At 42.4% G+C, this 25686-nt stretch overlaps 4 protein-coding genes and 1 pseudogene across 5 annotated transcripts in view; 2 read left to right on the forward strand and 3 right to left on the reverse strand.

Moving 5' to 3' along the window:
- LOC128458225 (ras-related protein Rab-26) overlaps positions 1 to 3048 on the forward strand; it is a 43808-nt gene extending 40760 nt beyond the window's left edge. Inside the window, exon 9 of the mRNA XM_053442992.1 lies at positions 632 to 3048. Within this exon, the coding sequence (XP_053298967.1) occupies positions 632 to 731 (100 nt within the window). The 3' untranslated portion in view covers positions 732 to 3048. The remainder of the gene's footprint in view (positions 1 to 631) is intronic.
- LOC128458224 (arf-GAP with dual PH domain-containing protein 1) lies at positions 2044 to 13281 on the reverse strand. Its single transcript, XM_053442991.1, has 12 exons — positions 13152 to 13281; positions 12946 to 13054; positions 11279 to 11409; positions 9710 to 9801; positions 9039 to 9121; positions 5016 to 5128; positions 4585 to 4731; positions 4215 to 4298; positions 3817 to 3879; positions 3637 to 3708; positions 3190 to 3418; positions 2044 to 3088 (listed from the first exon to the last, which is right to left on the reverse strand). The coding sequence occupies exons 2-12, from the start codon at positions 13034 to 13036 to the stop codon at positions 3060 to 3062; spliced, it is 1134 nt and encodes a 377-aa protein (XP_053298966.1). The 5' UTR covers positions 13037 to 13054; positions 13152 to 13281; the 3' UTR covers positions 2044 to 3059.
- Positions 13282 to 14535: 1254 nt separating this feature from the next.
- Positions 14536 to 17182, reverse strand: LOC128458226 (RNA-binding protein with serine-rich domain 1). Its single transcript, XM_053442993.1, has 7 exons — positions 17109 to 17182; positions 16240 to 16386; positions 15960 to 16136; positions 15746 to 15851; positions 15258 to 15411; positions 15034 to 15175; positions 14536 to 14865 (listed from the first exon to the last, which is right to left on the reverse strand). Coding segments are annotated over exons 1-7 (834 nt in total). The 5' UTR covers positions 17111 to 17182; the 3' UTR covers positions 14536 to 14759.
- Positions 17183 to 17197: 15 nt separating this feature from the next.
- Positions 17198 to 20627, forward strand: LOC128458229 (uncharacterized). 2 transcript variants are annotated; one of them, XM_053442996.1, is made up of 4 exons: positions 17198 to 17381; positions 18098 to 18787; positions 18955 to 19068; positions 19312 to 20627. In XM_053442996.1, exons 2-4 carry the CDS (start codon positions 18143 to 18145, stop codon positions 20260 to 20262), a joined length of 1710 nt encoding a protein of 569 aa, XP_053298971.1. In that variant the 5' UTR covers positions 17198 to 17381; positions 18098 to 18142; the 3' UTR covers positions 20263 to 20627. The 2 variants fall into 2 exon arrangements, with proteins under 2 accessions (XP_053298971.1, XP_053298972.1); XM_053442997.1 differs by having other exon boundaries at positions 18101 to 18787.
- LOC128458232 (cytochrome P450 2K1-like) lies at positions 20401 to 24593 on the reverse strand (annotated as a pseudogene).
- Positions 24594 to 25686: the final 1093 nt, after the last annotated feature.

Raw genomic sequence — 25686 nt, forward strand, 5'->3', positions numbered from 1 at the left:
AATTAATGTTGAAGATAAATTAGGACCTAAACCATCTTAACTGAAGGTTAAAGGTTATACAAATAAGATTTTAGTCATTAATAAAGCAGCCACTAACTATTTGGAGTAAAAGCATCCTGAGTGGAGAATGACGTCGCACTTCCTCTGTTCTTTCCCTGGAACAATTTCATGAACACCGTGGGTTGACGGCAGGTTTCCACGACAGCCTCTCTGGGTTGAAAGGATGTGCAGGTTGCACCTTAACCACAAATCATCCAAACCCCCATCGAAATTCATCAAATGTCGCTTCTTTTTTTATTTATTTGTCGGCACCATGGTCTCAACGTGCACTGAATCTCAGACAGGAGCTGGATCACGATTGGCCTCCAAACTAGTTGTCAAAAAGTCCTGCTCTCATACATACACATAGGGTGATACTCAAGGTGAGCGCCGAGAAACTTTCCTCCTGCAGCGGAGGAATATGAAAACAGTCCTCTAGTCTCACACAGTGGACGCACATGATTCTGCACAGCGAAGGTCAAACATCCGGGTAAAGTAATAATAATGGAGTCAAACCTGAGCATTTGTTTTGCTTATGTCGGGGGGGCTCCTTTGTTATTAGCCTCATCTCCTCCTCTTCCTTTTGTCTCAGGGAGCTGAAGCACAGGTCCCTGAAGGATCCCAGTGAGAAGTTCAAGCTGCAGGAGTACGTCAACCAGGAGATGAAGGGCACTGGGTGCTGCAGATCTTAAAGCCTGCTGCACTCACTCTCTGGATATGTGTGTTGGTGTGTGTGTCTGTGTGTGTGTATCACTCATCTTCATAAAGTGTGTGTTTATGCCTGACATGATCAGATGTGAGGAGTCAGCTCCAGCGAGGCATTAACCTGTTTGTCCTTCTGATTCTCTACTGTCAAACCTCTCAGTTGTCACAGCGTCGGTCTGTTGTCCTGTCCTCCTCCATCTCGTACGTCTGTCATTTTCTTTTAACCCCCGGACGTAGAATGTGACACGTTGCCAAAATCTCTGCATCAAAGTGTGTAGTGGTTTTATTGTGAAGAGGATTAAGTTAAACTATTTGCGGAAAAAGTTCTCTTCTTGCTCCATGTACGGATGAGTGTCCATGTAACAGATGTGTAGCGATTTGTCTTCTGCCTATCGGTTCAGTGTTCACATCTGGATTTTAAGCTCCGCGGAGCCAGGTTTAGCTCACCAGCATAAACTCAGTCTAAGTATTTCCAGGATTCAGCTGTGGATATCTGGGATCATGTATAACGTCAACAGAATATAAGCAAATCAATGTTTTTGTATTCAAAAGATACTGAGTATAGCAGCATTCGCTTGTTTTAGTAGATATAGATTTGTGCTAAGTGCAAATATTAAAAAGTAGTTCAAGCGGATCTAAAGAAACATGACAGTGCATGGGTTCCACGACCTCCAACAGTTTTCATTATCGTAATATTTTCTATGACAGAGGATCAGTTCTGAGTCCTGGCAAGCTCCAATTCAACCGGTCTTGATGATAATGCAATGTTTTGTTTTGGAAATATTCTAAAACAGATGGTCAAACACCTTATGTGTAAAAACTTATCACATTTATTTCTGCACGTTAGAAAAAAAGTAGATAGAAAAGTAGCACTTTAGGTGAATAATGGCTGTGAGTTGGATTTTGGGAATAAAGATCTGGAGTCTGTTGACAATGTTGCCTGAAGTATTGTAAATGAAACATGGATAATTCTGTTTTTATTTCACTGCTTTAGTTGTAGCCGGTGGGAATGTTACTAGACTGCTTCAATAATTCCTGCTTTAGTTTTGCATTCATTCATATACACAGATTAAATATATAGTGCCACAGTCTACAAATTTTTTTTTGCCCTTATCATCTGCTAACAGTATTAATCCTATTTATAAAGGATCGTAACCCTCTATTTAACAGTAAGTTGATTTAGTAGATTTCACCTTTGTCATAAAATTTAAATATACAGTATTTACTTAACATGGTTTTACTAGATTTCAATGTGCAGCTTCTTTCTTGTAACGGAAAATAAACACAATAAAAAACGGGTAACGTGGCCTCGAGCCTTTTTAATCATGAGCATATTTCAGATTCACTGACCCAAATCCTCCTCTTACACTAGAATGAATGGATCGCTGCTCCAAAACATCTTCAGGCCTTTCTCCTCAGTCATTGTATCAAATATATTTAACACGCACACCTGGTTAACGTCACAGAGTGTGGTGGCTGTGGGTTAAATCACAAGTTTAAACATCCTTTGTCTCCCTCTAGTGGATAAATACCCTTGACATGAAATGATTTTAATTTGTTGTTAGAAAAAAAGGAATGGGAATTCCGGCCAAATAAACCACATATCATACATTGACATGCAGCTGATTGAATGTGTATTAAAAGTAAACATGTTATGTTGTACCTGCATTGCCTGGCATCACAACCTTGAAGGTTTGCAGATAGCAGATGAGACAAACAAATAAATATAACTGAATAAATATTATACCCACATATGGAAATAAACATGTGTAATAGTATTATTTCTTCTTACTGACATATTTCATTCCTGCGTCCGGTTGGTTTGAGTCGGCCTGTAACTGACCTGAATGGCACAGTTTGTACACTTGGTTGAAATTCAAGACAATGACTCGTGCTATTATTAGAAGACTGGAAAACACCACATTTAAATCTCTTCCAAGTCTGAGCAGCAACAGTTTTCACTCGTACACAAAAGGCAAACATTCATACATTTACACATGCATCGGGTATGGCACATTCAGGTCAGGATGACTGTTTCAAGTGTGTGAGTTACAGGTAATGACAAATGAGATTTAGGCCAATTCTGCTCAGATTTGGATTCACTAAGACATGGGTCGAATGTAAGTGGAACGAAGCAGGACCACGCTTTGAGTAAAAGCCGTAATTGTGGGAATGATAATCTCACTGTCCCCCTGGATTTTATAAAACCTATTAAGAGATGTCGAGCACAAATATCTCTGTCCGGCCCTTTTCTTCTTCAGGCTCCACTTCCTGCTCATCATCCTGCACCAGAAGATCCTCAAACACTACAAGAGTCATGGTTTGTGTTTAAAATAGGCCTCAACTGCAGAGAGAAGATAAAAACAATCAGCAACTCAGAGAGAAAAACCCTAAAAAAAAAAAAAAAAAGACTTATCTTAGCTGTTGTTGTTTTTTTCATTTTACCTGCATACTCCTGAGGCAGCATTGGTCTGTTGATAACCGTTTGAAATTCAAACATCCAGTCGTTCTGACTCTCTTCGGTCTCGCACGCAAAGAGGAAATTCCTCTCCGGGGTCACGATGGTGATTCCAAACTGCCAGTGGTAGCCCTGAGTGTTGGCCGGGAGCTCGGGCAGCAGACTGTAGCCGTTCTCCTTACTGCCCACGAACACCTCGCCTCGTGCGTAAGCGTCCTGAGAGCAGGGGGAGAAACAGTCTAACTGATTTAAACAGAGAACACCGACACATATGACATATTTTTTTGTTTTGTCTGTTTTTATATGTTGTTCACGACAGACCAAATGTTACTGAGTGCACTGTACTGGTGCATGTTTTGAGTTTTGAGGTATTAGGCTGTGTCTAAAAATAGAATGCACCAGTCAAAGTGTGCAACTGGGGCAGTTTCAGATACCAGTGGATCTTTGAAGTACATGAGCCTCCTGTCGTCCAGAGTGAACCACCTCTTCTTGAAGCCCTCCGTGTGCTGCGGGACAGACACAGAGCTACAAATGAAAAAAAGTTCCTTCTGCTTTCATGTTTTCACCGCAGATATCATGAGCTCTACACATTTCTCTGCTGTGGTAAACCTCACCTTCGGACCAGTCTTCTCCATGTAACCCTCCCTTGCGTAGTTCCTGGTTAGCATCGGCAACAACTAGAGAAACACCAAGCAAATACCTCACTGATTAAACTGTGGATTTTAACAGTGTGCATGCTGATCTGAGAAGTTGTGACCACACACCTTGAGAAAAGTCTTGATTAAGATTCATATTTCCTTTATTCAATTTATACAGAACTTTATGTTTTCTTTTATTTTGTTAACTTAGAAGTCATAAAATATGAATTTGATGTTTTTTTGATTTCACAATTTAATCCCAAAGCTTTTTAAAAACTCATAAACTATTCAAACCACTCAATGTCGGTGTACTCAGTGGCAGCTGTACACCCCGTGTGTATGTGCCCGTATTGGTGCAAAGTGCATATACTCACAACAGACAGGGGGGACACAGGAAAGGCCACCTGCAGGTAGTGAAACCTGGCTGCTCGGATGGCGTTGAACCAGTCCACCATTTCCTTTGAAAACAGAACATCAGGAAGGGCAGTTAAACCCGTGTTTTCTCAGTTGTATTCATCATAAGACAGTCTCTAATGGTCACTTATCATAAAAATCAAGCTGTGTAGGTGATGACTTTTCTACAAATACGACGCACGTCAGTACACATGGATTTGTAATGACAAACTATCTCCACCAGATGGACACACACACACACACACACACACACAACCATGCTTTTCCTGGACCCACCCCTGCTCTTTATTTCCAGTCTAAACCTCCCAACAGACATTCAGTACCACTCACCCTTCCATCCTCGTGGTAGACAAAGACATTCCTGGTGCTGTTGTCCTTCAGATAGGTTATCTGCAGGCCATGAGGTGTTCCGATTTTAGTCGGCTGGAAAGTGGCATTCACTGTATTTATCTTCATTATCGCTTTGGGCTCCCTGGCCTGCAACAAGGAAATGCATGTTTGAGAGAGAAGAAAGTCTTATTTCTTTATGTCCTGAAATGAGGACATTAATAATAATGTGGTAGATCAAAAAGATGTAGAAAATACCCTGATTGTGCTCAATGCAGGCAATAAGAGCCATTTGTGGTGTTTTCAGATAGTAAAAAGCACATTTGGGAAACATGCAGATCTTGAAATTGGAACATTTTGAGGTAGAATAACAGAATGAATGAAGTGAGATCAGAACTTCAGCTCCAGAGGAGAAAGAGAGAGAGAACCCTCACATCGTGCTTGTTGAAGTACTTCAGAACCCCCTCCCGCTCTGACAGGATGAACTTTCGGCTCAGGTACTGTCCATTGTCTCTGCCTCGTTTCCATAGGAACCCCTCTCTGTAGCCTGAGGGTCCCAATTCATCGACATGGGATGGAAATATAGAGATGACACAGCAGACATTTACAAGAAATATTAAATACTATACCTTAAAATCTAAGACAAACATGCATTTTCAGAAATAAAACCAAAAATAATGAGGAGAGGAGAATAAAGCTGTCATATTAATAATGATTATCATGTAGATAATATAGAGGTTCAAACCATTTGGAGGCAGCAGAGCAGTGTGGAAACAGCACTGGCATATTATCTCCTTATAAGCTTTGTGTAATATGGTGAAGGGGTTAGAAAACAGTTGCTCATATACAAATTCAAAAACATTGTCATTTATTTAGAGATGTGTTTCTGGCCACTTGATGGATTTAGGTCTCCACTTCTTTCACTGGTCACCATTAGGTGCTGGGAAGGCCGTGTGCACCATCAGAGCTTTTCCCTCAAAACCATTTTGCAAGTGCTTCTTTTATGATATTATCAAGGCAGGAAACCACTTATTACTGCATGTGTGTTGTTTATGCAGTGGTTATGACAAACTCATGCAGTAAAAATCTGTTTTCTACTTTACATAATGCATCACAGATTACTGAGGGATCTTTAACTAAGTAACCAGAAACTATGCTGTTGCTGGAAAATCCCTGAAAGCCCCTGCGTTACAAAGTCCTGTAACACTGTGTGTGCGTGTGTGTGTGTGTGTGTGTATAAGTGTATGTGCACATTTTTAGCTTATGTGGTCACTGCTCCAAGCCGCCCAGCAAGGGTGGTAGGAAGTACTTCTGCTTTGACTGCACATCGATAATTCACCTCCATCAGATGAGCTTCCTCTGCGAGTGTGAACATCACTGAAACCAAGCTCCTATGCATATACACACATATATATATATATATATACACTATATCAAATCATTTGTAAACAAAAACCAGCACAGCACCTTCATTTTCATGACTTGTATTCTTCCGACAATCTGCAGAGTCTGTCTCTCTTTCTCTCTCACACACACACACACACACACACACACACACACACACACACACACACACATACACATGCACACACACACACACACACAGCCCTTGTTGGCCTGATCCTGACACCAGCTTCTCTGCACATATTCAGCGAGAGCCACCAGAAACAGCCTTGCAGAAAGAAGTGCACTATCATTGCCCCTTGACACACACTTGCATACTCACACCGACCATATTAGTCATGATTTGAACGTTTCTTTAGTTTTTATGTCCAAATGTCACATTGTCTTAAGGAGAAGTTTCGCTGGTTTGATACGAAAACTTCTTTGAAGTCACGAAGTAATTTTAAACAGAGTTCCATAGCTTTCATCATTCCAGCAAGACTGTGACACTGCAATATTCACGAATAACAAATGCTGCAAGAAAACGTAGAGCATCGAGGTACTTTTTCATCCTATTTATGGTTTCCTGAGGTGGTTTTTGCCTTGTTCCATTTCTTGTTCCGTTTCGTTCAGCTGCGGTCTCAGTTCCACAATTGTAATAGTGGCGTTGCTCTCGGGTAAGGTAAATAGATCAAAAACAAACCTCGGTGCTGCCCATATAAACAGCACTTGTTTTCACGGGATTACATGCAAATCACCAATACACGTAGAAACCTCTGATAAAACCACCTCCCCTGCAAGTAACTGAACAAGATAAGGAGTTCATCAGGAGCTGTCTCCGTCAGATGCTGATATAGTATCAAGCTTTAAGTGCAACGCCATAAACGGCAGAGAATAGAGGAAATTTGAGAAGAACAAATGCATGAACTTTATTTCTGGATTAATCACTTTCCTCAGGAAAATGGAGATGAAACTGGACAATTTAACTGTTTGCTTGTCCACCTGCAGTTTATAGATTTGCTGTACTGTATAAAGTTATCATGGTGTGTTGTGGGCCACAGCACTGGCTTCATCAATTATTTATGAGTGGGAATGTTTTGTTTAACCACCCGGAGGAGCGGGGGTCAGACCGTCCACACATCGGCCCACACCAGAGGAGAAGAGTCATTCCCTGGAACTACAGGCTGTAAAGTATTTGCAAGCACACGGGAGAGCAGAGTCAGTTTCAGACCACAGCATTTGTCTTCCTCCCGATCGCTGCTGGGGTTTTGTTTTTCCTGCTTTTCTTCTGAGCAAGGTTATATTGAATATTTGCACACAAGAGGCACCATTCTTCCTCCACTGCCGAGGCACCCACATGCTCCTCAGCCCGGAACAACACAAGAGGCCTTTGAAAGAGAGGGAGGGAGACGGAGGACGAGCTCGACAGTCATGAGACTCTGATAATAGAGCTTCATCTTCTCCACCTTAAAGGGAGATAGTGGTTGTTTTATTTTTATTATGTTGGTATCATCTGTTGCATGAGAAAACACAAGAAATTTACTTTCTCGGATTTCTTGCATTCCACTAGTCTTACTCTTACTGCTTCGTTTTACAAAAAATTGAAACAAATCAGTGTGTTTGAGAAATCCCAGGTCATATTTCATCCCTTAAATGCACCGTAAAGGCACTTCTTAATGTGCCTGATGAGGTGTTGACAGCAGTAACCAAGAATTTCTGTGAGTAATAGGAAACTGGGCTGATTTCTAACCTTACGATTTATTTCCTCGTCTCCATGAATACTAATAAGTAAACCTGAATATGTGGCTCTGACAATGACGTCGCTTTCCTTCTCATGTATCAAGACACTCCCAAGAATTGCTCTCACAAGAGAGGTGGGGGAGAAGTTACACAGCAGTGTCACAAACCAGGCCTTCTATTGGGTTTAACTGATTTCATTTTGCACAACTTCCTGTTTCCGGCTCAGATGTTACAGAGGGAAACAGACAGTAAGAGCTGATAGAGAGCGTGGTCAGTGGCCATCAGGTTTTATCAGCACAACATTGAGACGTTTCTGACAGCTTCACATTTCCTCTATAACAGAGCTAAAGACTAGTAAGTGGCATTAAACGATGAAATTCGCAAAACCCAAATCTGTGATGAGGGACAAACGTAGTAATGATAATAACATGGTGATGTGTAATAAACGCTGATAAGACAAAATTATTTCACACAGTCCACAGCAACAAGAGGGTGGGATATTTTGCCGTTGGGCAGAAACAAGGGTAGAGGTACAGACGACAACTGTGGCAATGTGGAGCAGAAAGAAATGAGGACACACACACACACACACACACACACACACACACACACACACACACACACACACACACACACACACACACACACACACACACACACACACACACACACACACACACACACACACACACACACACACACAGCGGAAATTAAATTTCTTCATCCGTTGGTGACAGGCCCTTCGTTGTCTCTGCAGCTATCCCAGCAGTAACAACAGGCATGCAGTCTGACTGGCTGGATAACTGGGCTGGGAAATGGTGATTATAATAGCAATGGTGCATACTGTGCAATCAGTTGCTTGACATTACTCCCTTTGAAAGGATCATGCCATTACAGGACCAAACAGCACAATCTTCAACACACACCGAACCCCAGCAGATACCAATGCTGCTGTTTTCTCAAAGGATCGACTAACTGGTCAAACTTGAGAAGGAACTTCGGAGACTTCGGATTTGTTTTGTAATGCAATGAAAACATTTTCAGGTTTTAAATGTAGCTTAAAGCTCGATATATGTTTTTCCTTTTTTGCAAGGCAGCTGAGTAGGAGGTGAGTGGCGGCCTCCTCACCCTCTTTCAATCATTACCTCGGATGGGATCGGCTGTTTTGAGAATGTTGACAATGATAAATGGAAGATGCTGTTTTCCTGCTGAGTATTCAGTCAATGCTGAACAGAAGGTGTTGTGCAGGACACAGACTATTACTTGTTTTCCCGAGTAAGCCATAGCATTGTGTGTTTGGGTCTTGACCGTGCAGACACACATATATTCCTCACCTGCAGAGTAGGGCTCCTGCCTCTCCACTGACATGAACTCCTTCCTCTCGTACTTGGCTCGAATCCATTGTTCCCTGAGGAGCCTGCAGAACAGTTGGTGTTGGATACTTTGATTATTCTGATCAAACAGCTCTTTTATATCTCATATCTATCTTTATCATATTTATTTCTCCAGACTTTTCACGTAATACTCACAAAGCATCTTCAGGATGCTTTGAACTAAGATAACTCGTTTCAACATGTTTCATCTGCATCACTCTCTAATGGCGTAGCTCTGTTCAGCTCCAAGCCCTTCATGGATTTGTCTTTTTCTCAACGCAGTACAATCTGTTTTAAGAGTTGCATGTTGCTACTTATATCCCAAGAGAGTTCAGGAGAAACCATCCTACTGAACTGTGGCCTCCTGTTAGTAGTTGTTAGAAGAAGCATTTTTTACTATAGAAATTAACAGATGAGGAATTAAGTCCTTCAGCACAATCAACATGAACTACTTTTATCCATTTGAACCTTCATGTTGGTGTCATGTGTCATTCAAAGATAACAGTTTCTATAGTGTCCACCTGAGCAGCAGATGTTTACTCATCCATCTTTTAGAGGGGGACCACCTGTAGAGAAGTGGAGGCAGCTCCTCTATAAGGTATCTAAGGAGGGTGGAGGACCACATCACTTACATGCAGTCTTTGTGTTTGGGCTGGTAAAAGAAGGCAGGAACTATCTGCTCATATTTGGCCTTGGCAGCGTTGTTACCAGCAGAGTCCATGAACTGCAGAGGCGAGAGACAAACACTTAAGTTGCCAAATGGCTGGTGAGTGTATGAATGCACATTGCTCTGATGAGGGCGGGTTGCAAACTCACAGACAGAGAGAGAGAGAGAGAGAGAGAGAGAGAGAGAGAGAGAGAGAGAGAGAGAGAGAGAGAGAGAGAGAGAGAGAGAGAGAGAGAGAGAGAGATTTCATCTTCACAGTTACATTGACTTTGAATTCATTTCCTGGAGACTTGCTCAGATCTTAGCCATGGCTGCTACTTCCCTAACCTAATACTTACCAAAAGAAATGTCCTTTCCTTCAGATTTGTATTGATTAACTTTATGGAAACTCACTTTTTGTCCCCATATAAACAGATGAAGGTCCCCACAACATTAGCAATGCCTACAACAGCCACTCTCCCACACACAAGAAAACAAAGGGAGGTAGGATGTGGTGCTTGCGTTTATGGGTCAGTCTCTTTTCCTCTCATTTATGCTGCTGCCATGAAGATGCTTCTTTGGGGTCCGTACTACGGTAGCCCTGAGAGCTCAACGAACAGCAACTTAAGAAAACACATGCAAGTTAAGAAAACACATGCAAGTTGACAAAACACAAGCAAATTAAGAAAAACATCTTCATCAAGTTCCCAACACAACACATTACAGAAACGCGCCGCAAATAGAGAAACGCGCTGCAAATAGAGAAACGCGCTGCAAATAGAGAAACGCGCTGCAAATAGAGAAACGCGCTGCAAATAGAGAAAAGCGCTGCGAATTTGTATGGTGTATTGGACGTTTTTGTGGCAGCAGTGTCCATCACTTTTAGCTGTCCTCTGGAAACACTTCCGTTGTGTTTTCTCCTCTACTTGCTGCGCGTTTGTCTATTTGCTCTGGTTTCTCTATTTGCAGCGCGTTTGTCTATTTGCAGCACGTTTGACTATTTGCAGGGCGTTTGTCTATTTGCTGCGCGTTTCTGTAATGTGTTGTGAAATTGATGAAGATGTTTTCTTACTTTGCTTGTTTTTTGTCAACTTGCATGTGTTTTCTTAAGTTGCTGTTCTTGAGCTCTCAGGGCCACCGTACACCACAAATCAAGAAAGAAAAAGGGGGAAGCACGGAGAGAATGATGATAAAAACACACCACAAACCAATTTCCTTGCGCCAAATTCACCATCAGCATGACATAAACCTGTGACTTGAAGTCTGAAAGTCACAGCATTCAGCAGCACAAACACATATTCAGAGATACTAGTTTCATCTGCCAGCTGCTGGCTCATGGCTTTCAGGCCGTGGTGAATTGAGACTTGTTTCGTTCTCCCGCTGCAGCGACAGGCAGAGAGTGACGCTCACAGCGGAACAGGGCGGGGTGCTTGAGGCCAAAGGCTGCAGACGTTCAAGCCAAGTTTTAGATTACAATCAATGCCTGCTCTTCTCTTATAAAACAACTAGGGCAGTGTGTGTATGAGCAAAATCCTCCAGACGTTATCGTTCTCACCTCCACCTCTGAGGAGCTCCAGGGATCCAGCAGGAGAGACTTCACCTTGCTGATCTGAGCAATGTTTCTATGGAGGCCTGAGCAGCTTTGACACACGAACACACCCAGGGTATAGGACGCCCACTCCGGATCTGCAGAGCAACACACAGACTTGTTTGTACATGCGTGAAACCCATTGCAAATGTTGCATATTAGTGCACAAAGGTTGACACTAAACTGGATTGTAAAACAGTCCAATTCCTCAGAGTGATGATATCGTAGCTTAGCTCCACAGATGATCAATATTTGGGTAAAACGCGAGTATTCCTGTGTGTCTCAAGATGATGCCAACTTGGAAAGACAACAAGATTCCCGAGAGTGGTCGTTTTACCTTGAATGACCCTTAGGCGTTTGACACTACTACTAATACAGTGTCTGTTGCAGCAATAGACCACAATTACTTTCTAGTATTCTAGTAAAAAGTATTGGGGGTCAAATAAAGTTTAATATTAACCCTTTCAGACTGCGTTATTAATCTATCTATTCTGTAAGCACATATATTCCATCTAGACCAATTCACAGGTATATCATGTGTCTCTTAAATAATGTTTGCAAAGTGTGGGAAAAGTGCATCATAGCAAACATCGGTTCCTTGGATCAATAGAACATGTTTGTGTCTTTCTTTTTTTTTAGATCACAAGATGCAGTAAACGAATCCATTTCACTTCAGGCCTGTCAAGAAAAAACAGAGACGCAACGTGTGAACCGCTGCACACACATGCACACACAGCTCGCAAGATCTCACGCTCAGTGTGAAGCAGACTATCAGTGGGCTGCAGCCCTTTAACCGCTAATGACGACTGAAGGAAAACGGTCTCAGCTCAGGGCAAAAATAGCACCATGAGAAAAAAAAAAGACTTCCTTGTGCATAATCTCAAAGATGCACACGAGCATCTGTACGAAAGAAAAAAGCATGATGTGGTTAAACACTTTGTTCTGTGTGTGTTATGTGTGATCCAGACAGACAGTTAGCAGGTAGAGGGTGAACAGACCCATTTGGAAGAGAATTTTAACAGGGTGAGTGTTTGTCATCAAGATATGAACCAAATCCTTCAAAGAGATCTGCAGGATTAATTTTACTGAAGTTTGATTGGATGCTCTGGTGTATTTGTTCGGTCATCACATTTCACAATAGAGCTCAAATTACTCAAAATGTTTAATAATCAGAAAAATTGTGCCAAGTAATCCAAAAGGACACAGTTTTTCAAGATCTTTCTCACTTCCACTCCGAGTGGACAAGCCTTATTTAACAAGCCACACCTGTCTGCATGTAAGTAACTGCAGATATGACAAGGGCCAACCGAGGTGTGAGCACGAGGGTACGTGCGAAAAGTCCGTGAAGGAAATCAGCCAACAGTTCGATACACATTTCCACCAAGTTGAAGAGGCTTTACAGCTCAGCAAGTGTTTCTTATTTAAATGCTGGGTTCAAGTTAGTTAGATCACTCTCCTGTGTGAGGATTGTGTCAACTGTTGTATATTTCATAACAGTGCTGAGACCACATCGGGACTATCCGAGGAGAGAAACCGAATGACCTTGTACCAGAGGCAGTTTACAATTTATAACACCCCGCAGTGGATGACAAATGAATGTCCAGCATCTGTTAACTCCCCGTCCTCCAACATACCTGCAGCTCCGCAGTCGGCACACTCTCCATTCCCGGGTTTCCCCAGAAGCTGATTCATTCGCCCTCTGTTATTTTCTGGATCCGAAGCCATGATGACACAGACTTTGCTCTAAGACAAAAAAAAAAAAAAAAAAAAATCCTCAGCGGCTTAAAACGTCAAACTCTCGTGGATCGAAAGTTACAACACAGAGCAGATTTTAAAATACCGGCCGGACGCGCTGGACTCAGTGGGCAGAGTGCGCCATGACGCGCCGGAACACAGGGGAGTGCAGGGTGGGCGTGTGATGTCAGTGCTCCTGTCATGACTTCATCTAACCCTGCTCTCCGTGGTGTTTGACTGGAGTGAGACACCCAGCGGAGGATCGCGCTCCCTACTCTCCAGACACGGAAAACGCACACATGTCGTGCACGCGCCAAAAAACACAACAGGCCACAGAACGAGCTCTGAAAAAACATTTGAGAATTTATTCAATAGATAAATAAATACAAAATATTGTATCGTTTTGTATTATAGTATAATGAATCTGTCTGATATATGACAGCACACTGGTGTTTTACAGCTGATAAGACCTGTAGGTCAAAGGACTGCGGTCAAGCCAGCCGACACTCGCACCTCTGTGGTCAAATCAGCCGACACGGAAATTCTACTGCACTCATATACTGACACTTATGGTAAACGCATCCAAACTGCCCAGAAAGGGGACGGCAACGGAGTACTCGAAGTTAGGTTTAAATTCACAAGAAGTATATATTGTTTTACCCGTGTCATTTTTATGAATAGAATTTTGACAATATCAATTATTTTTTTTAGCTTCAAGTAGGTAATTTCAGGATACTTGAAAGTACTGTAAAAACACATTGCTCAATAAGTTAAGAGTGAGACTGATATGCCTGTGTTCAGGACCTCTCTGAATACCTACATACTGAATATCAAACATATTTACTGTATAGATTTGGAGTTATGGATTTGGACTTTACTTTGGAAAATCTCCAAATTTATAAGGAAAAAATATTTGATATTCAGTATGTAGGTAGTCAGAGAGATCCTGAACACAGGCATATCAGTCTCTTGAGCAATGTGTTTTTACAGTACTTTGAAGTATCCTGAAATGATCTATTCCACTGAAGTACTTCTTGGGCAAACAGTAAAAATGTTGAATAATGCCCTATATGATCCAAATCAATCCATCAATCATCTATGCAACTTATTCTAGAGGCTCGCACCAACATAAGGCAAGATGATCCGGACATGCACGAAAATGAAATGTGTTCTTCCCTTGTTCCTTCATGTTGAGGAAATCCACTCATTTGTTTCTGTGTAATCTTGCTTCAAAACAACCTAACAAACCAACCAAAGAACAAAAGGAGAGGGATGAAGAAATAACCTCCTTAGCAGCTGTAACAGTTGCAGACACATTAAATGTTTCTGTGTTCTCTAAAGACTGTGTAAAGCTGCGTTGAGCAAGGCAAACACAAAGCCAAGGGAGTTGAAGCCGAATCTCCCCCTGGCTGTTACAGACAGAACTGACAGACTGTACATGTTTCAGAACCTTTATTTGTCAAAATATCAAAAAAAAAAAAAAAATCAGATCATGGTAAAAAGAAGAAACTCTTTAAAAAGAGACCAAGGTGGGCCTGACGAAACCTTGTGCCAACTTTTCCGAATAAACACAAAACAAAACAAGAAATCCACTTCCTACATGCAGGCAGATGTTTATATTGGCTACAAATCAGATGAACCTATTTCTGGTAAGTCCACAATATCAGTCAAAGCAGGAGGGTGATCACTTGGCATCTGGAGGCCGGAAACCTGTCTATCTGGAGGAGTTAGAGCTGGAGCGGGAGCGGTGGCGCCTGCGACCAGGAGATCTTGAGCGAGAGCGGCGGCGTACTGGGGACCGCCTCCTCGGTGAGCGGGACCTGCCAGAACACAGGAAGAAAACGGTTGTGTTTTGAAAGCAAGAAGGAAAAAAATACAATAGAAAAATATCACACAGTGCAAATGTGTGCAAAGCGAGTACAGGCAGACATTTCACTGACTGAAAGAAATCACTCGTTGAATAAATTTCACTAGATTGGGACACTGACCTTCTCCTCATGCGTGGCGGGCTGCGACGCCACATAGGTGGTGGAGGGGGCATTCTGCGAGGGGGAGAGGGTCTGCGAGGTGGAGGGCGGACTCGCTGAGCCAGCACGGCAGATGCGGAGATTTCCTGCCCGTCAATCTGACCTGTAGATTATAAAAGTCATCGAAATGAATACCCAAAGTAATCTCGGGAGACAGAAGCACGGAAACAAGCACTCCAGCCCACCTCCGTCCATGTGTTTCAGGGCCTTTTGGGTGTCCTCGGGGGTCTCAAACTCCACGTAGGCGTAGCCCCTGGACAAGTGTGGGTGGACCCTATCCACTGGCATGTCGACCATTTTTATTTTCCCATAAGTGGAAAAGATCTCCTGGATGTGGTCCTGTGCAAAAAAAGGTAGAGAGATACTTATTACAAGTGTGGAAACAAACATCCTTGATCATCTGTGGAGGAATATTGACGCGGAAAATAGTCCATATCATGCTATGAGATAGACAGTTTAAAATTGGACAACATTCATATTATTAAAACATAATCGCGCATATCAGAACTTTTTCTTTCCCTCATTTTCACTGACCGAGGTAATGTATTAATTTGAAATGATATTCAATCCTTTAGAAAACCTTGAAATAAAGAGTAGCAGCTTGAAAGCAGCAGAGCTACCACTTGGTGACTTGCTTGGGTTGGAAATGTGTAACAATTTATTTTTTGCTAACCTTGGTGACATTCCTGGTCAGCCGGCCCAGGTGGAGTTTAGTTGGTTTGGGGCTCGGGCTTCTTTTCCTTCTTTCCTTATCATCTCCCCTCTTCTGTGTTTTGGACCTGCAGAAATCACAAATCAAACATGGATTAACTTCACAGCAATTTAAAGGAGCAATGTAATAAATATTGCAAAAACTCTGTGCGGCTGAATTCGATGAGGTGATTTACTCTGAGCGTGAGCGCCGGCGGTTGTCGTGCCGTCTGCGGCTGGGGCTCGGGGAGCCAGAGGAGCTGGAAGAGGAGGAGCGAGAGCTGGAGGAACCAGAGCGACTGGTACCAGATGAGCTGGACCCACTTGAGGAACCTGAACTAGAACCAGAGCTGCTGCTTGATCCAGAGCTCGATCTGGTCATATTCAAAACATAGGTAAGCTTTAGTACAAAGTATATAAAGTCAAGAACAATGTTTTCACAGACATGGTTACAAATGTGTGTTTTAGAAAACAAACCTGTTGCTGCTAGTACCACTCGATGCACTGCGTCGTTTCCTTACTTTGTCCCGTCCTCTCTCCTTGTCTCCTTCCTTCCTTTCACTCTTGTCTTTACCTCGGTCTTTAGTTTTCTCCTCATCTTTCCGCTTCGTGGGAGATGGTGCCCTAAAGTCAGGAGAGAAAAATGTGAGTGAGATCCTATGAATGGTGAAAGATGTAGGGCTGCAACAGTCAATCATTTTCATTGTCAATCAATCTGTAAAGGCCATAAAACCTTAAAATATTGTCTTTGAATTAAAACTTGGTCGGAGCTACAGAACAAAAGCCAAAAATATTAAAACTACAATGATACAAAACAGGCCAATCCTTGCTTATAAGAAGATGTAACCCACAATAAACAACAACTGAGTCTGGGATGATAAATAACTCAATAATTGATTGATAACCAAAATGTTTGACCACTAAACTTCTGTGAATTGATGTACAACAAAACAACAAAGAACAAAACAAAGTAAATCGTTTCTCCTGCATCGCAGGACCAGCTGTGTGTTTGGGTCAAAGATCGCATTTAAACCAAACGGGGGAAATCAAATGGCCGAAGAAATTCAATGTAAACTTCTTGTCTTAGGTAAAAACAGAAAGTTACATCGTTTAAACCACTGAAACGTCGCACGTAAATTAACATTACGACCAACAGAATAAACGCGCCGCCATTGATTTCCACTCTAGACCAGAAGCAGGCAGCCTGGTCCCCGTTTGTCGACAACTCTCCTCTAATGAGATGTTCACGGTGTCAGAAAAGACGGCGCGTGGTTCCACTTCGTGATAATCGACATTATTCAAATAACCCGAGCTTCGTTTTGATTCATTTAAAAGCCTGAACTTACATTTTCGTTCAAACGAGGGAATCCGCTTCAAACACCGACGGCGCGTTGGTCGCTCGGTGATGACGAGTGAGCGGACGTGACGTCAGAAACTGAGCGCCCCCACTGAAGTGGTTTGTTTGTAATAGTTCTTATCGATAAAATAAAAGAGAAATGTGCGGTTTCTGCGCGTGTAGTTGCATCGTAGCTGCGCGAAGTGGAAATGTATCATCTCGACACTTGAATTGATTTAAATCTGACAGGAGACAATAATCCAGCGCACCTCCTGACAGCAAGGTAAACGCATCACTTTATAGACCGATCATAGTGATAGCTGTTGATATTAGCCAGCTCTGCTAGCGTCCCTTACCTGACGTGGGGGGGGGGGGGGATATATATTTGTATCGTGTGTATTAATGTGTAGCCAGGATATACCAATGTTAACTAGTGGCGCCGAGCATTGTTTGATTTGTCCCACTTTAAAGTAAAACTAGTTTCTAATAATTCACACTGTATATAATAATAATGTAATATCTTGTGGCAGATTGGAGAAAAAACACAGTCGAAATACAATTTTTTTCATTTGTTTCATTATATTTTAATCTTATATAATTGGTGTGTCTCATAAATACCATGTAAGCTTAATCAGACCATATAAAGAGCGAGCAGCTGATTAACTAATGACACGTTGTTCAATTCGAATTCACCACGTCCCAATTCAATGCGACATTTGAGTATGAGATTTGATTAAATATGGATTTGATCAGTGATATATCATTTGGAATAAACTTCGCTTTAACATGACTAGTGTAAGGTAAATTGTACAAGAGACACTTTAATCGGTTCCAGTTGTTGTACAAAATGTTGCTCTAATGAGAAATATTTTTATATGAAACTGTCAAAACCTGCAAAGGATCTCTGGACTGATCCCTTCTCTTCTTGTTATGGTGGCAGAGATATATTGCTGATTGAGTATTGATGACGTTTTTTGTTTTGTTATTTCAATTGTCTAGAAGATAAACAGCCTAACTCCCAGGGCTGTTCTCCTTTGAGAGACCATGGGCCGGCTGGATGACGCCGCCAAGCACAAAGTGGTGGAGCTGAGGAAAGCTGGTCTGAGTTTCCGTAAGATCAAAGCTGTGCTGGAGCTGGAGAACATCAAGGTGTCGGCCCAGGCCATCTACCTGTTCCTGAGGGAGTTCCAAGGGAGGCCCCCGGGGCGGGTCAGACCTGTGGAGGGTGGAGGCAGCACAACAAATGTAGCACACATGCAAGCTCAAGCTGCGACAATACAAGAGGGCTGGAGTAACGCTCATCTCCAAAACCTCCTACGGAAGGCATCTCACCACGCTGGCTTCACAGCAGTGGCGGACTTTGCCAAACAAACCTCCACAAATCCAGAGGCTTGTGGAAAGCCACCTGGGTACGGGGAGTCGAGCGGCGGCAGCAGGTCAGAACAGCAACGCGTAGGAGATAAGGAAGAAAATGACATCCAGATTGTTAGCGTCACCTCCCTTGCACAGAACAGCCAACAGAGAGGTCCCCAGTGCAATGCACCACAGGCAGTGATGGGCGCTGTGCCTTCCACACCCACAGGCGCCGGAGCCTTCATGAGGAAGAGAGTCGCACCTTCTCCAGCCTCCAACTCAGTTTTGGCAGCCCGAAAGAGGCTTTTGGATAAAGCGCTGTCACATAGGATTAAGGTACCTACCTAAGTTCCCTCATGTGTCAACAGCTTTTGTAATTATTGTTTCCAGTTGCAAAAAGCTGTGTAATTTACCTAATACTATAACTATCAAATTTTCTTTTTAGGTGTTTTCACTCATGATGTCCGGGTAAAGTCTAACTTACATACATTGTGTCTCAACAGTCATTCCAGCAGGTGGCGTCGTTGCTCAAAAGAGATCACCCAAGTGTCCAGGGGTCGAATATGAGTAGTGCAATGCCTCAGCTGCCTGAAACATATGATCTGACTACTGAAAAGGTGAGAAAAGCACCAACGTCAAACAGCATAACTGATCTCAGATCTGAAGTGTGTTCCTGTTCCTTTATAAAAGTAGACTGTCATTTATTTTGAGTTTTTTTGCTTCTACGCCTATAGCTGGTTCCAGGTAGAACTGTGTTCCAGCATATATCTTTCATAGTGGATTTTTTTATCTGAATAAGGGAGACTGACCAACTAAGGATTACATTTAAACTTGAATCATTTCTTTTGCATGTTGAACAGACTGTTATGGAGGGTCAGTCTGGAGGAAGTGGTCCCCCCAAGCGCTTTCTGACACAGAGACCAGGTCTGTCTGTCCGTTCTCCTCACCCTCCTCCTCGGGTTGGCATTCGTCTTCCTAATCGCCTGGGAGCACCTTTCACATCCTCAGCTCCCGGGGGTTCCGTCATCCGCCTGCAGACCCCTGGTGGCCAAGTTGCTACTCATAGTGAGCAAAACCTTCAGCAGGCCGCTCAGGACGCGGGGGGGAAAGGTGGTCTGCAGGATCAAATCCAGACTCTGGGTTCTGAGGTGCACGGCCTGGGCCTGGCAGTGAAGATGCTTGTGGAGCAGCAGTACCGCCTGGAGCGGGAGCAGGTGCAGCAGACCCACATTCAGAAGCAGATTCTCAGCACTCTGCAGAGCCTGTCCCTCAAACTGGGACCGTGTAGCAGTTCTCAACAGCAGCACAACAAAACCCCATCACCCTCTGCTTTGCCAACAGCTTCTGCATCTACCTCCTTCAGCCAAGACAACTTCAGCTTTAGTCGGGGCACATACACACAGTGCAGTCAAACCCAGCCAAGCTACAACTCTTTAGAGAGTTTGGACAATGTAGAGGCCTTTAAACTGCCGGGACTGAGCCCCACAAGTATGAATGGGTTTCCGCCATGTAGCAATGCTGAGAACTTTCCACTTACTCACACTCCCCCTCAAACGCAACCATACGCAGCTGCATACACACAGCAAACCAGTCAAAATCTGATGCCACCCTACACACAATCCTACCCCTCTACATTCACCCAGACACATTCCCAGAATTTCAGAATATCAGAGAGCAAGTCATCTGATTTCCCGAGCAGCTGCTCAGCGAGGAGCCTCCAGAGCTGCAGCGTTTCCACGCAGCCGCTGGTGAACTCAAGTCACGCTGCACAAGATCAGCGGCTCAATGTCGTCAAAGTGGAGGGCCTCTGATTCAACAATGTTTTTGGACCATAAGGGCTTGGATTTGCTTTTTAAGAGTTACTTTAGTGTAGTAATTTAAGATGCACATGTTTTTACAATAAGCGTAGTTGTAGCATTTTTCCATTTATTGTAAAGTACATTTTAAGAAGAAAATACAGCAATAGAATGAGGGGATTACAATGTTTTAGGGAAAATGTGGACATGACTGGATTTAGATTATTTATAAGTTATGTGCGGGCACGTTTTTGTAAAAAAACTTGTTTATATTGTATTAACCTATTTTGTATCAGTATGATTGACATGAACTGTTACTGTTCAAACCTCTATGCTTGTTGATTGAAAAAAGAATAAAGAGCCGGTTATGATTGAAGGCACACACGAGTTAGTGAGTGTTTCATTAAATAATTTTTCATTATATATTAATCATAGCTTTAATACATGTTATAAAGTTATAACGAGATTAGCATGTTGACGGTGTACAACTCAAGCTTAGCTGACCAATCAATAACTGTTTTATTGCTGATGTCTGCTGATAGCACAGAGCTTGTGCATTGCAGGGTTGAGGGTGAAGCCCACAACTGGTGTCAGATCCAGTTCATCCTCTGTAACTCCAGGTGGAGGAGTGAAACGAAAGTGCTGGAGGAGGGAGGTGAAGAAGAGGAAGATCTCCATCCTGGCCAGACTCTCTCCTAAGCAATTTCTTGAGCCTGAAAAAAAAAGAAGACACGAAGCAATGTTGCATCTACAAGTTAATGTGTTCTGTCATTTCGTAGTTCAATTAAACCAAATCAAAGGTACCTGCAGAGAAGGGTAAAAATGCATCCCTCTTTTTAAAATTCCCATCGTCCTCTAGGAAATGGCCTGGGTTAAAGGAGTAAGTCTTTTCCCACTCAGCTTCATCTTGAAGAGCAGACGACAGTAGAATAACCACTGGGGTGTCCTACAACATGAAGGAGATGGTGGAAAGGCTTAGGCTCCATTGTAAATGTTTTTCACAGTTCCAGAAACCTTCAAACCAAATCTAAGTAACTAAAACCAATATTTTTAGTGACCACACTTTGCTTTAATAATAGCTTCAATTGTCCTTAGTACAATTAATCTAACCAGTTCAACTACAATTCCTAGTTCCTGATACATCTTTATTAGTTTGTTTGGTGACAGAATAATATTTTTTATCACAGGTATAGAATGCTAAAACCAATGTTAAAGCCTAAAGCCAATGCAATGGGTTCTTTCCTGACCCGCGTCCCATCCTTCCACCACCAAGGTTCACTTTGTAGAATTGAGGGACATCTAGTGGTCTAGTTACATGTTGCAGCTCAACCCCCCTCCTTCCAGACATGAAAGAGAATCTGTGGTAGCCTTCAGTTGTCATAAAAACTCAAAAGGTGTTCAACACTGTGTTTTTGACGGTTGTTTTACCTTCCTGATGAAGTAGCCCTGGAAGGTGACGTCTCTGGAGGCAGAACGTACAACCAAAGGCACAGCGTTGGCAATTCTCTGTGTTTCATGGATGACAGCATCAATGTATGGCAGGACCTTTCTATCCTCTACCCGGGGCTGACGGCTTCCTATCACCCTGGCCAGCTCCATCTGGACCCGATCTGGGATGGGAACAGCAAAAGCAGAATAATGTTTTGCAAAGAATGACAGGACAGTGATGGGTGACTGCAGTGGATGACGTTTTTTTTTTTAACATTCAATGGGAAACTTTAACACAAGCTACCTGTCAAACCTGTAGACTCTTTTTTTATTTTGCTAACTAAATAAAGGGGGTTATAAAATGCAATATTTTCTTTAAGGAAAAGTAGTAGCTGCACACATTTATCTTCAATCACATCCGCAGAGGTATAACAGTCCCCTTAAATTGAACTGACATAGTAAATTACACACATGGAGTTCCTTAAATATGCCAAAGTTTATTCATGAATATCGTTATTTCTTTAGAAATACACAAACATTTTGAAAGACCTCTATCGTGCATTTTTTAAGTGAGAGGAAAAAATCCTGGATCCGCACCAAAAATGTCCCTTCATCGAGTTTCAGGTTTATCTGTTTGGCAGTTTGAGTAATTTTACTAACAAGCCGAGACGAAATCAAACTCCCTGGTGAAGGTCCCAATTAACCAACTGGTGGGGGGAAGCATTGTGGGAATGGTTTTCTCACAGAGGGTTAGGGTTAGGGTTAGGGGTACGTGCAGGAATTATTAACCAAGTCTATTCAAACAAGACTTAAATGAAATACCCGTCTGTAACTAAGTGTAACCTTCCTTACCTTGGATTTCTGGGTACTTGGCCATGATCAGTAAGGAATATCTTAGTGTCGATGATGTGCTGTCAGACAGTGCTGCTGTCCAATTTGTGACAGAAGTGTCAGTTATAAACTTTCTTTTACTGATGCAGAAAAGTTATTGTGGTACTTTTACTTCACTACAATTTTCTAATGAAAAAAATGTATTGTTTTGAGGACTGCCTCCACCAGTCACAACGACAGATTTTGTTTCTGACTGACCGATTTATTACTTTGATTAATTAATTAGATAATTCAGATTTTTACTAGAGATGGATACATATCAAGACTTTTTATTTCCACACTCACACGGGAAACAAATTTATACCTCGAGTTTTATCTTGTGTGTCAGAAAGGAATCCACGAAACCTCTGCACATGTGTGGATTCAGAGTCTCCTGTAACCTCTTGATAATCTCCGCCACCCGTTTCCTGTTTGCAGATGCACCCTCCAGCAGTTTCTTTCGGGCTCCAACCCAACTGAACAGCCTTGGAAAGCTGTTGTACAACTGTTCAACGAAAAAAAAGAGCAAATTCACTTAATAGGTTAATGCAAGAGCCTGTGACGGAAATCTGGAGATACAAGAGTCTGGAAACAACAACGTTATCTACGTGTATTTAATAAGGGGCTTTCTGCAGAAAGGATCAACACACCGAGAGTCCTAAGGATCTCAGAGTGAAGATGGAGAGCAGTCAAATACAAGGGTCTTATATAGGAGGACAAGGAAGTTTGCCTGAGCCAGTTCAGACTGGTTCTGTAGGGTAGTTTAAGACAGGAACTAAAGCACAGTAATAAATGATTTACATACATTTCCATTGGGATCTTTGGACAGTCAATAAGTAATTGAAAGGTCAAACAGGTATATAGAAGGTCATACAGGTTTCAGGTCATAAACATCTAAGGTCATGGAGTCTTAGACAGGTCTGCAAAAAGTTTCAACCACTCTTAGTTAACTTTTCCAATACAAGCCCAAAGTACAACTTCCAGTACCTGGACTGACGGAGAGCCCATGAGTTTAGTGTTGGTTATAGCTTGATCCACCACCAATCTGAACTCTTTGTCATCATATTCATATCTCTGACCGTAAATTAAAGAACAGATGATATTGGAGACAGCGTAGCTCACTGGCTGGGAGGTGTCAAAGGCTCTACCTGAAAAGGAAAAAAAAGATATTGGCTTAATCTCATATAACTAACAACTTTAGATATATAATATCCAAGATTAGATACATTTGAATATGCTTGAATCCGACAAACAAAACCAAATGATCATGTGTCAGAGGTTTATCACCTTGGTTTCTTTGAAAGACCTCAATCAAGTACTGAGCCTCCTCTATAATCTTCTCTTCATTCGACCTCTTTCCCATTCCAAACTGTTTCAGGCTGGACAAAGCAAACTGCCTCATCTCTTTCCACGTGTCTCCATTGGAGAACACAATTCCTGCACAAGACAGGGTTTTAGTTTTCTAATTAACAGAAGACAATAAGTGATCCAAAAAAGGAAATAAAATATATACAATGCAACAAAATACGTATTTAATATAATTTCTAAAATACAAAATGAAACATTTTGTCGCTGCTCCTCACCGTGTGTTAATTTCAGGTCACTTATAATTGGCAAAGCTTCTCTATCTGCAAATGCATCATTCTGGACCAGAGCCTGTCTGATCGTCTTGTGTCCTGCCAGCACCACGGTTTTCTTAGGTCCAAAGTGCATGGTGTAAACCGGTCCATACTTCTTGGAGAGCTTAAATATGCATATAAAACCTTCAATAAAAAGTTATTTTTCTTCGTGATTTTTAGCCAATATACTGATGTAAATTCTTGCAGCTTTATATCTTGTTCACTTACCTCATACAGCGCTGTGTGAGGTGACTTGGGATCCAAAAGCAGCAGATTACCCAGCAGAGGCAGTGGTCTGGGCCCTGGAGGCTTCTGCCCCTGAGGGCTGAAGCCTGAGGAGACCAGATAGAGGATAAGTAAGATCAGCAATGTGCTGATTAGAGTGGTTGTATTGGTGAAGTGCAGCAGGAGCTCTTCCATCGCAGCCATTCTTTCACTTGTGATACTAATGACAAGTCAGACACAGGAACTGTCAACCCCTCCTGAAGTAGTTAAATATATAGGTAATGGATAACACTGGACAACCTCTGAACTTTGCCAGGCTCGGCGCGTCCCATTGGGCAAGTCGGGCAGTTGCCCAGGGCCTCGGCCACCAGGGGGCCTCGTCTTATTTATCTCTGTGTCTCTGAGCGAATGTGAGAGGGCGGAGCCCCGGGGCCTGTGTGTGTGTGTGTGATGTCTGGGGACACACACGCACACACTCGCCCGCACAACACTGTACAGCAGACCTGGGCATTGTACGGCCCCCGGGCCGCATCCGGCCCTTTGGCTGTCTGTGACCGGCCCGCGTGAGGTCAACGGAATATTAGGAATCACATGTAAATAAGTGAACATCATGCAGAGAATACAACAACATTTCTTTTATTTTGAAGGTGCCTTTTTTAACATTTACCTGACGTACATCCTGAATGCCGCGAGCGGATGATGTGTTGGCGAACGGAGTTAAGAAGAGATGTGAGTTAGCTGTTAAAGTCCGCAAAAGTGTCAGCCCACGTTAAGAGAAGAAAGATAGAGTTTTTAACGAGACATGGACTGCTAAGTATTTATTTACTGAAGTCAATGGGAAAGCCGTGTGCTTAGTTTGTGGAGAAAAGATCGCTATTTTTAAGGATTACAATTTGAACCGCCATTACGAGACAAAGCACGGAGAGACTCTTACGGACGAAACGTAACGAGAAGGATCGAGGACATCGGTCATGAAAAACCTGGAAAAGTCATGGAATTGTTAAATGTTTATTTTCCAGTCCTGGAAAAGTGCTTGAAAAAAATCCCAAAAGTTTTGGAGAAGTCATGGAGATTTGTTATATTCATATTTTCATGTCGTTCATTTACGCTGAGTTTTAATTAATTCAAATGCTTTTAAAAGAAATACGCTCAAAATATAAGTAGGCATACTATCTCATACTAATTGAAATGTTCGGTGGGGAAGCAGGTGAGATAATGCACGACGCCAGGGAAGTGTAGATTTAACCATGCTTGGCTACAAATGGAAAAGTACATGCCATATGTTACAACAGACGTC

This window comes from Pleuronectes platessa, chromosome 16 (assembly GCF_947347685.1).
Source record: "Pleuronectes platessa chromosome 16, fPlePla1.1, whole genome shotgun sequence".
NCBI classification, from domain to species: domain Eukaryota; kingdom Metazoa; phylum Chordata; class Actinopteri; order Pleuronectiformes; family Pleuronectidae; genus Pleuronectes; species Pleuronectes platessa.

Excerpts from the sequence above, each read along its gene's own strand:
- LOC128458229 (XM_053442996.1), top strand. The coding sequence starts at position 18,143 with ATGGGCCGGCTGGATGACGCCGCCAAGCACAAAGTGGTGGAGCTGAGG. Across the intron at positions 18,788-18,954 it reads CGCTGTCACATAGGATTAAG|TCATTCCAGCAGGTGGCGTC; the intron begins GTACCTACCTAA and ends GTGTCTCAACAG. Across the intron at positions 19,069-19,311 it reads ATGATCTGACTACTGAAAAG|ACTGTTATGGAGGGTCAGTC; the intron begins GTGAGAAAAGCA and ends CATGTTGAACAG.
- LOC128458226 (XM_053442993.1), bottom strand. Across the intron at positions 15,852-15,959 it reads CGCCGGCGCTCACGCTCAGA|GTCCAAAACACAGAAGAGGG; the intron begins GTAAATCACCTC and ends TGATTTCTGCAG. Across the intron at positions 14,866-15,033 it reads CCGCCACGCATGAGGAGAAG|GTCCCGCTCACCGAGGAGGC; the intron begins GTCAGTGTCCCA and ends GTGTTCTGGCAG.
- LOC128458224 (XM_053442991.1), bottom strand. The coding sequence starts at position 13,036 with ATGGCTTCGGATCCAGAAAATAACAGAGGGCGAATGAATCAGCTTCTG. Across the intron at positions 3,709-3,816 it reads TGGAGAAGACTGGTCCGAAG|CACACGGAGGGCTTCAAGAA; the intron begins GTGAGGTTTACC and ends TCTGTCCCGCAG. Across the intron at positions 3,419-3,636 it reads TGTACTTCAAAGATCCACTG|GACGCTTACGCACGAGGCGA; the intron begins GTATCTGAAACT and ends CCCTGCTCTCAG.